Source organism: Zootermopsis nevadensis, unplaced genomic scaffold (assembly GCF_977971745.1).
Source record: "Zootermopsis nevadensis isolate Lab colony 2312 unplaced genomic scaffold, Znev_1.0 Znev_ptg000001l, whole genome shotgun sequence".
Classification (NCBI taxonomy): Eukaryota; Metazoa; Arthropoda; class Insecta; order Blattodea; family Termopsidae; genus Zootermopsis; species Zootermopsis nevadensis.
In genome coordinates this window covers 13643475-13653588 of record NW_028259133.1, presented here as the reverse complement: position 1 = coordinate 13653588, position 10114 = coordinate 13643475, and the positions used below count along the sequence as shown (strand labels likewise).

Below are 10114 nucleotides of genomic sequence, written 5' to 3'. Positions count from 1 at the left end.
ATCAACGTAGACGTAAATACGTAGGTCGGTTTCGTAGGATACGTAGTTGGCTGAATGTTTCTTATTCGTATGTAGTGTATAAATCAATTGCTGTTCACTGTATATGTGTAATTGTTTTTGTATATGTGATTTAAATAAGGCTATGTTAGATTGCGAGAGGTATGGCAACCATGATAATGGTCACTGAAAATCCAGAAAAGAACGGAAAATTGGTGGGTGGGTCCGATGCGGTTAACTTCCCCATAATTCAGTACGTTGGACGTATTGCGCGGGTCGTTGTATCTTGAACAAATTCTGAAGTTTATTAATTATAATTATTCATTACATTTATTTGAATAATTATATAGGGTGTGTCTTTGTTCTTCAGTAACTGTGTTGTTGAATATTTTGTATATTAATCACAAGTGCCATTTAATTCTAACATCATGACGTTAAAATCCATAAGATACGAAAGTGGAAAGCTTGAAATCCTTGATCAACTATTATTGCCATCTCAATCGCAGTACATTGAAGTTAAAGGTGTGGAAGATGGGTGGCGAGCAATACACAAGATGCACGTGAGTAAAATTCATGGCTTCAAAATGATTTGTTTGTGGTCCTATGTAAGAAATCTCACAGCTTTCATAATAACCATTAGGAACATAACCTTGCGTTTGTAGTGGTTTTTATGTAAATAGCTTCTTCTTTACTACATGCACTGATACAGAATGCCTACGAAGCGTGTTTGGCAGCCTACCTCATTTGCTTGCTAGAGACGTTGCCGCAGTACAAATAAAACATTAAGAAAGAAAATACTTACATACATATAAAATAATGTTGAAACTCTCATATGAACTTTACAATGATGTCATGTAACTTGGAACCCATGTACTAGTATTGTATTTTCACCTTTTCATATCTGTGCAGGTACGTGGTGCTCCAGCCATTGCAATTGTTGGCTGTTTGAGCTTGGCTGTGGAGATTCAACCAGAGGTATTCACTGACAAGAAGACTTTGCGGCAGGAAGTAGAAGGGAAGCTTAATTATCTTGTATCTGCTCGACCAACTGCAGTTAACATGAAATTGGCTGCAGATGAATTAATTTCTCTAGTCAATGCTCTGGATAAGGATGAGACTGTTTCCGCAGAACAAATGAAACTTAAGTAAGAGCTGATATAGGTCTAACAATCAACATATCTTGTGATTTGTATTTTTTTGCCACCTTTATATTATATATCTGCATGTTCATTATATACACACTGTATGACTCAGTTTCTATGCGTGTAGTAATCCCGCAGACATATTTAGAAGAATATTTACATTTAGAGTCTTTGCTAGATTATTTTGGTCAAATTTAAATTTGATCCAGGTTGGATAATATGCTACATTTTTACTTTGCAGTGATGAATTCTACATATATTCTTTATAGAAGATATTATGTTGAGGTTAATGATTATTGAATGGACTTCTTGCCCTTGCACTGTTACTGTTGCTAATAGGTTTGTCAGTTTAGTTCATTTGTTACTGAAAGATGATTTGATAACCACTACTATACTCAACTGGAAGAATTCCCTAATCATAATTTGAAGATATCAGTTATTTATCTTCTGTCTATTTTTGTGTGAGACATAGCTGATGGTATGTTGAATTGCCTTCTGCTGTTGACAGTGAGAGTCTGAAATTTGTACCTCTTATGATAGAAACATTTTGTCATTTTTTAAAGATGCAAGGAATGTTGATGTTGCAGAGCTTTGTAACATATAATATAAGAAATAACAGGTTTAAAGTGTTATATTGGTTGCTCAGGTTCCTGTCTGCAATTGAAACTATGCTGGACAAGGACATCATTGACAATCGTGCAATTGGTGATGCAGGGGCAAAAGCAATCCTAAGTCATTGTCCAAAGGACAGCATGGTACGCATCCTTACACACTGCAATACAGGTTCCTTGGCCACTGCTGGCTATGGCACAGCTCTGGGAGTTATTCGATCACTCCATTCTCTCAAGAGGCTAGGTAAATATCAGTGACAGTTCATTACATTTATTATATGATATTTATTGTTTGTTTATATCATCAAAAGAGAAACTTTCTGTATCTTGAGCTTGATTGTATTAACTCATTTTTTAGACTGTTTCAATTAAATGGTGTGATATCCAGCATTGTAGTGTAGTACAGTGTGTCCACTGATGTTGAACATAACTGTTACTTCCTGGTTCCTAGCTGAAACTGCACGACTTGCAGTCAAGTGCATATAATATTGATGATAACGTAGCTGATGCATGTTGTCACTACATTTTATTTCTATTACAAAATCAGCTTTTTCTATGTAGGCAGGATTAGTAACCACTTAACAACAGAATTTTGGTCAAATGGAGTTGAGTTGTGGGATTTGAGGTTCTCATGGTGGTGAGCAAGAAGATGGTTGTTGTGCCTTGTAGTCTGGTAGAATCTTACTGATATTTCAGATGTGCTTGCTGCCTCCATTGTTAGGGTTATAATCAAGCCCATTGCCCTGATGATGGAGGCAGTAAGCCCCTCTGAAATGTCAGTAAATTTCTATCAGACTGCAATCTTGAGTCAGGTTGGTAGCATAGCAGTTAACCCTCATGATTACAGACAGTTGCCATTTTGCTTAACCATGTGTTGTGCATTACAAATGAGCCTTACCATGTTAGGGTCATTGGGATTCTTATATATTGCCACTGTTTTAAAATGAGGACTGGTTGTTAGGATCCAAGACAGTGTGTCAGACCAAGTCATCTTTGCTCACCAACATCCCACATGGTCTTATTTCTGGATTCCTCGTCTTTCATACATATCTTTGGTTTACCAGCATATTCTTGTTCAGAAAGTAAGCCAGACAATCTTTCATTTTGTTTCAGAGCATGTTTATTGTACTGAAACAAGACCATACAATCAAGGCGCACGATTAACAGCCTATGAACTGGTACATGATAAAATCCCAGCTACCCTTGTATGTGATAGCATGGTTTCAGCTCTGATGAGAGCACGCAATATAACAGCTGTTGTTGTTGGTGCTGACAGGGTTGCAACCAATGGGGACACAGCAAACAAAATTGGAACCTATCAGGTACTTTCATAATCACAAGAATCTTCAAATGGTCACTGAAGATAGATGTTATGTAACAACAATCTTATTCAAGCAAAAAATTGTATTGTTGCAACCTGGGTTTAAGTACTGGTTTCTCACTTTGCATGTCAGCTGTTTAACCACTGCCACTTGTAATATGGTAATATTGCCCCAGGATGCTCCAAACTTAGATGTGTGAAGTGAAAACTGGAACGATTGTTTCCTCAGGTAATAGCAAAGATGATAATAACTGAACAGTTATTTCCACTTTCTGTAGTCAGTTGTATGAACTCGGTAACTGAGTCGGTATAATGACAAGGCTAGCTGACCAGTCAGGAAAGGGTGGAGCTATACCTCTACACTCCCATACATCTTCATGGTGCGGTGCTTAACAAATACCAAGGTCAACTTTGCCTTTACTTTTATAACCAGTTGTATGAAAATAGGAAACTATTTATTTATTATGTATTTTTTGCCTTTTTATTAAGAATGTATTATGAGATTTAATTTAATATTGTCCATTTAATACACAAATGGCATTTCAGTGTGGGATTTCAATGTAAAACTTTGTTATAGATTGCAGTAGTGGCAAAGCACCATGGAGTCTTATTTTATGTGGCTGCACCTTTCACGTCTATTGACTTCAGCATCCCAAGTGGAGAGCACATTCTGATAGAGGAGAGGCCAGAGCACGAGATGAGTCATGTTGCAGACCATAGGATTGCAGCTACAGGTTTGCAATATCTTTTGTCATGTATTCCTAGCATAAAATCTTTGCATTATGGGTTTGGTAGTGAGAAAATTAAAGATAATGTGTCAAACGTTAGCGTAAATTTGGTTTGATTTGGTTCTAGAAAATTTAAATAAAAAACAGAACATTAAATTGCAGTCCATTACCACATTATAATTCGTAACTGATGAAACTTTTCTCATTAATTGGTTAAGGTTTCCTGCATAGTTCATCCTTCTTTTAACACTTTGTCAATATTTTATTTCCCAAGAACTAAACTGTCTACTTTTTTATTTTGCTTTCTGCTATTGGGTTATAAATTTCTAATACCCACATACAGTATTAAAACACAAGATTTGAAGGATTTGAGTTCTTCCCAGAATTTCATGTTTAATTAAATATATTCATTTGTGAATTTGTCTTTGTTTTCTTCTCGACTTACTTTTTTTGCATGACATAAAATAATTATTCCTTGGAACTCTGGTTATGTATGTACTAAAATTTCATTGTTACAATTTTGTTAAAGTGCACTTTACTTTTAAGCAATACACAGCATGTGTTGATAGGTATCAGCTGTTGGAATCCTGCATTTGACGTGACTCCAGCAAGCCTTATCACTGGAATAATCACAGAGAAAGGTGTATTTGGTCCAGGAGAACTTATGCAGCATCATAAGAACAGCAGTGATTTTCTTCACTCCTAGCCTATTTTGCTTCTAGGCCACCAGAGTGCCTGCCAAAATTAGAGGAGGTTCTTTGCTCAAGATTAATAAATATTCCATGTTTACATATTTAGTATTCAGCAGGGATGTCTTTCAGCCTGTATTGCAAACTGATTGCAATTTTCTTTTTAGAATGTAAAGAATATTTTATGTTGAAGTAAGAGCATGTATTTAGATATTATGATATGAGAGAAAATGGATGAAAGAATTTTAGTTAAGAGCCTAGGTTTGCCAACTTTCCTAAACTTTTTCAGATATATTTTAGAATTACATTGTCCATGAGGGATGTTTCATATGATAATATGTAAGAAATAAACATATTTACCTACTTTTATGACAGTTTTTAAAAGTCCTCTTCTTGATTGTGCATAATTAGTTGATCATTGACTGCATATTTGTAGTGTAGCTCTGTGTGAATGAAGACATTTGAAATATGATCCATAATAAATTCCTTCCTTTGTGCAACAGCTGGGCAGTGGCATATTGATTGAAGCCTTGGGCCTCCTGTGTAACAGAATCAGCTTTGCTGTTTGTTGGGTTTACAGTGGAGTTCTTATAAATACCTTGTTGCTAGACAAGGGTTTCATGTTCTTCCTGCCTGTATCATCACTGATTCCTCTTATATTGTAACTTGTGTGACTGATAATTCTACAGAGTTTACTGTTGTCTTCACTGTCAGTTAAATATGTAGTATTATCTGTTACCCAGATATCTGTTGTAACTACACTGAAGTACAGTTCATCTACTACTACTACTCTTCTTCCTCAAAAGACATTTTCATGTAATGTGGGTTGGGTGACATCCAAACCTCTCAGTCTGTATATCTGCCTTCCCACAACTTCTCAGTTTATTTCCATTTCACACCCTAACTCCTTGACTGCTAGATGATGACGATTATAATACTGTGCGTTGCTATGAACAATAGCCTGGTTGATGGTAGTACATTGCTTTTGACAGGGACATAGTGAAGATATAGCCTTAATGTCTCTTACATATTTAAGCATTTTTGAAGCGTTTGTTCAGATAAAGTTATTCTATTGCATGTTTGATTTTATTGAACCAATTCCCCAACCATTGTTTTTAATATAACAGTGGAGTGGACTGTGTTGGTTATTATGGTGGTAACATGTCTTTTAAAATATACCCAGTTCAAATCTTGGCTAAGGTCCGGCTATCACATCTGAGGTTTTTCATACTTTTGCATGTTCCCTCTACATGATTGCCAGTAAATTACAACTGTCCAATTCCTGCCACTTCATACTTTATTCTTAGTTTATAATCATATGACATTTCATGTTGCATATCCTCAGCAGTGTTTACAGACAGCATCATAAAATATTTTATTTTACATATCGCAGTTAATGTCTGGAAGGAGTTTGCCATGACTTATTTTATTACCCCAGCATTTAATTGGAGAGTTATTAGAACCATAAAAAGCCTATTAGAATATTAAGTTTTTTACAAATACATGTGAAGTGTTCCTGACCTGCCTAGTACGAAAGAGATAGTGAAAAAAAGTCACTTATGTAATAACTGCCTAAACCATCCTTCATGTGTAATGTTTGAAATCAACAAAGTAATTGTATATTTAAGTATGCAAGGCAAAATGAAGGTAAGGTTAAGTTGCTCCTGAACTTATGTATCATGCCAGAAAAGTGGAGGTAAACCTTTGTACTAGGTGGGAGGATGGTCAGCTTCATCTTCATGGGGTCAGAAAGCTGGCCATTCCCCAGAATCAGTGATGATGAAAAAATTCCTTGCAAGGAATTGATTACCAGTGCTTCAGCCCATAATCAGTCACAACAAAACAAACAATAATAAATGAATGTTTGTATAAATTACTGAGAACTCAGAAAATGGACTGCTGTTTATCTCGAAAATTAGTTTATTCGCATAACAGCTGATTAACATATTGTATTTGTGTATGTGCATTGAAATTTTGAAACATTTGTCAAACAGCTCTGTTTACGTCAGATCTCTAATGAACTGAAAGGATCGGAGAGACAACGAAGTACACACAGACTATGAAATGTTTACCGTGAGCTGTGCTTACTTATTGGTTTGCTTAATGACCGCTTGGCGGTGCTCGTCTCGTATTCTTTCCAATCGTCAGAGCCATTAATGGTGGATCCGCGTAGTACCAATTTGGAAGTTGAGCCGGCAGCTCGTGGCTTGAAATATTAGGCGACTGCTGAGTGAAGAACACATTTTACGTTGTGATAAAAAGTACACACACAAGAAGAAAAATGGATGCAACTGTGGAAGAAACTTTTGTGGGAGAAATTCGCCGGAAATCTGTCCGGAGGACTTACAAAATTGAAGAGGTAAGTGGAATTAATTTTCACTTAATAATGACACACTTTATTTAAAACTTCATATTATTTAGGCCATAAATATGTATAATTTACTGATACAGAGCTTTGCTGACTATATTGACGGCTTTTAACAGTTTATCGGCTGGTAAACATAAGCCATTTTTGTATCTCAATGCGTCGTAGGTTATGTGTTCCTTTCGGGATGTGAGTGGCAGGATAAGGTGTTTGATAAATGTTATGTTTATTTTTTCCCATCAGAAGCTATAAATGTCCTTTATTCATATGTCACAAATCTGGCCGCATCTGTCGCTAGTATTTGCCACCTGGAATCACTAATAATTAGTATATTCTATAGGTAAGTACGCCTCCCACTGCTTAGAGTTTCAATCGTGTCGGGAATGACACCTATGAAACATTTGAGTATGATTATATTTGACTGTGGAGTCTTGCAAGGAAGATGTTTGTATATCATTAAAAATGATACCTTAAGGTTGTTATGTATATGATAAAGAGTCCTTCTCTTATTTCTTTAAAGTAACTCGTTGAAATCATTCGCTCTCGAAAAGACCCGAAGTTGAACAGGATAAAAAGGCATACATTTAATAAAAGTGTAAATTTACTTTTGTGTAGAGGTGCGCCCATATCGCGCGTAAAGCAAACGCTTTATCTTTTTAACTCATGGCTTCGAAAGTGTATTGTTTTACTATTTCCTGGTACAATTGTAAGTTTGTTTCTTTTTAATTTTTTGTCCTTAGGTTTTTGCTATTAGAATTCAGTGTTCGACTTCGATTTTCGGGGATGAGCCGTCATTCGACGCGTCTTATCCCCGAAAACAAGTCGTACAGTGTCTTGAATTGGTTCAGTATAAAAATCAGAGCGAGTTGAATACAGCAAATATTATTTATTACGTTTGCCTGGTCATTATGGCAATCGACATTCGGGCTTTATTCCGTTTGATTCCGTAGTCAAAGTTAAATATTGCGTAGGCTTGAATAGTATTTTAAATAAATTAGTTAAGACCTGATGTTACGAAACACGATTTACAATTTTCACTCACGCAAGAAATGCTCTGTTAGATGGCAGGAAATGCCGTATTCTTACAGACCTGGCCAGTTTAATTCTGTAACTGTCATTCTGTCTTCCCTCTTTAAAGCTTGGTAGTTACTTAACTTTCATGTAGCACATACTTTAACATTCAGCATTTCTTCATTTTGCCTGTAGTGTATATTCATGGGTTTCGTATATATATCAGAATAATCATCTGTTGTTTTCCTAAATAACATTAACCAATTATCGTTCATTGTAATTGAAATGCGCTGTGTCTTGTAGATAAGAACTGGATTTTTAAATTCTATTTAGAATATCTTCGTGCTTCAAAGAGTCTGAGTTTGTTATAATATATGATTGATATAAAGAAACTAGTTAAAAATAAATCAACGTAGTTATATCCAGTTCACACTTTCCGGCATATTTCCCGAAGATCTTTTAATATCATCCAATTTGCGCATAAGTCTTCCGGCTCGTCTCTTCAGGCAGGTTAAACTTGAGAGGGCGAAGACATACCGGATTTCTGAACATATTGATTTATGAAACCTTTTTCCTTGTGGATCTTAACGTGTTTCAGTGCCAGCCATAAAGTTCATTAACCTGCATTAACTAAGAAAATAGAATGTTATTTTTTGTAATGCAATCTTTAGCGACGAACTAGCTATGAAATATGGACGACATTGAAGTACCGGTTTATTGTTCATTCCATAGTAAACATATTTTATATTCCGTTTCAAAGATGAGTCGGGAAGTCATAAAACGTGTTTCATAGTCTATTTGAATTTGTGAATTCGAGCTGAAACATTTAATTTTTTGTTACAGATAAAACCGTCATTTAACGGTCATTAAAATTAACCTTGACTTTCGTTAGTTTAAATACGTATTCTATTAATGGTGCGTATAAAGAACTCCAACAAGCAGGGCCTTTTTTAACAAGCCAACAGTCACCCAGCTGGTTTCAGCCCTTAAGGAATCTGACGGACGATGTTTTCAAGAACTCGCCACTGACCTTATCCTGATTCAGATAAACCCAGTCCACATCCTCAGAACCTGTTTACGATCTGTTAAAATTATCCTCCTATCTATTCCTAGGTGTCTAAAGTGGTCTTTTAGGTTCAGGTTTTCTGACTATAAGTGTGCACTTTTTTCTCATCTACCCATGCATGCTACATGTCCCGTCCAGCTCATCATCCTCGACTTGATCACTCCGATATTATTTGGTAAAGAGTAAAAATTATTACAAACATCGTGGGAACAAAGTCTGAAAGAATGGTAATATAACGTCTTGAATTTCGCTGTTACTATTTTGGCTAGCATTTCAGTATTTAGTAGGCCTATTGCTCTGGCAATGAAAAAGCATAATAGTGCAATTCTTCATGTAAATCACCCGTTCTTGTGCGTATCTGAATGTAAGTTCGGTTGTCAGGATTAAATCATCTTCGAGTGAGAGATCCCATCAGATTTACAGTCGTGTGCTGTTTTCCATTTCGGATGTCCAGGGTAATTTCGCCTGCTTGCTCGTCGGAACTAATTTTAGGTCTGTAGCTACTGTCTCTTATGCGTGTTGCTGCCAGCTCACAGCTTCACCTACCCTTCATTCACACTGCCATGTTGCTGGCTTTGTTCATTCAACAGTTCACACTGTGATCAAATACCTCAAGATAGCCAGTGGTCCCCACACTGACTTCAGCACGGCCATCGAATGGTCATAAAATATGCGAAGTACATTTATTTTAAACACGCCGTGCATCTTGGCAACTTCAGTTTTCATTTATTTCTTTAATTTTCGGAATTCAAAAGTTCTGTGGCTAAACGGCTTTGAGAAAGCAAAGATACGCAATCGGTGATCCTGATTGAAGTGCTGGGAGCTGCGAAGTATAGGGCGGAAAAAGAGCATGAGAAGTTCCAGAACAGATTATTGTTTAACTCTTTAAAGCCCAGTGGTAACTAAGTACCACTTGCCTCAACAGTCAATAACTGCATTTTGTTTTGCGTGATTTTTAGTGTAAATAGGGACTGTCTCCTTAAACAACATTAACCAGTAGATTTTTGTGTTTTCTATGAGTTACGGCCTGGATTCTTACATATTATTTAACAACCTTTGGCTAAACAAATGCTAATGAGAATTCTATATAAATTACATTTAATTAAATTCAACGTTATTCAATGTCGATTTACCAGAACATTTAATATTTTGTTTTGCACTATAGACCTCGAATTGAGGAAATT

The 10114-nt window shown here is 36.0% G+C and overlaps 2 protein-coding genes across 2 annotated transcripts in view; both read left to right on the top strand.

Moving 5' to 3' along the window:
• The first annotated feature begins 14 nt into the window (after positions 1-14).
• On the top strand, positions 15-4857 carry LOC110830027 (methylthioribose-1-phosphate isomerase). The gene is made up of 6 exons (XM_022064394.2): positions 15-557; positions 907-1142; positions 1786-1994; positions 2864-3072; positions 3649-3805; positions 4369-4857. The coding sequence occupies exons 1-6, from the start codon at positions 426-428 to the stop codon at positions 4503-4505; spliced, it is 1080 nt and encodes a 359-aa protein (XP_021920086.1). The 5' UTR covers positions 15-425; the 3' UTR covers positions 4506-4857.
• Positions 4858-6645: 1788 nt separating this feature from the next.
• tmod (tropomodulin) overlaps positions 6646-10114 on the top strand; it is a 78831-nt gene continuing 75362 nt past the window's right edge. Inside the window, exon 1 of the mRNA XM_087343158.1 lies at positions 6646-6847. Within this exon, the coding sequence (XP_087199284.1) occupies positions 6770-6847 (78 nt within the window). The 5' untranslated portion in view covers positions 6646-6769. The remainder of the gene's footprint in view (positions 6848-10114) is intronic.

What these genes read in the sequence shown, in the direction of transcription:
- LOC110830027 (XM_022064394.2), top strand. Translation starts at nt 426, where the DNA reads ATGACGTTAAAATCCATAAGATACGAAAGTGGAAAGCTTGAAATCCTT. An exon ending in GAGCAATACACAAGATGCAC is followed by an intron (nt 558 to 906) that starts GTGAGTAAAATT and finishes ATATCTGTGCAG; the next exon opens with GTACGTGGTGCTCCAGCCAT. An exon ending in CCATAGGATTGCAGCTACAG is followed by an intron (nt 3,806 to 4,368) that starts GTTTGCAATATC and finishes ATGTGTTGATAG; the next exon opens with GTATCAGCTGTTGGAATCCT.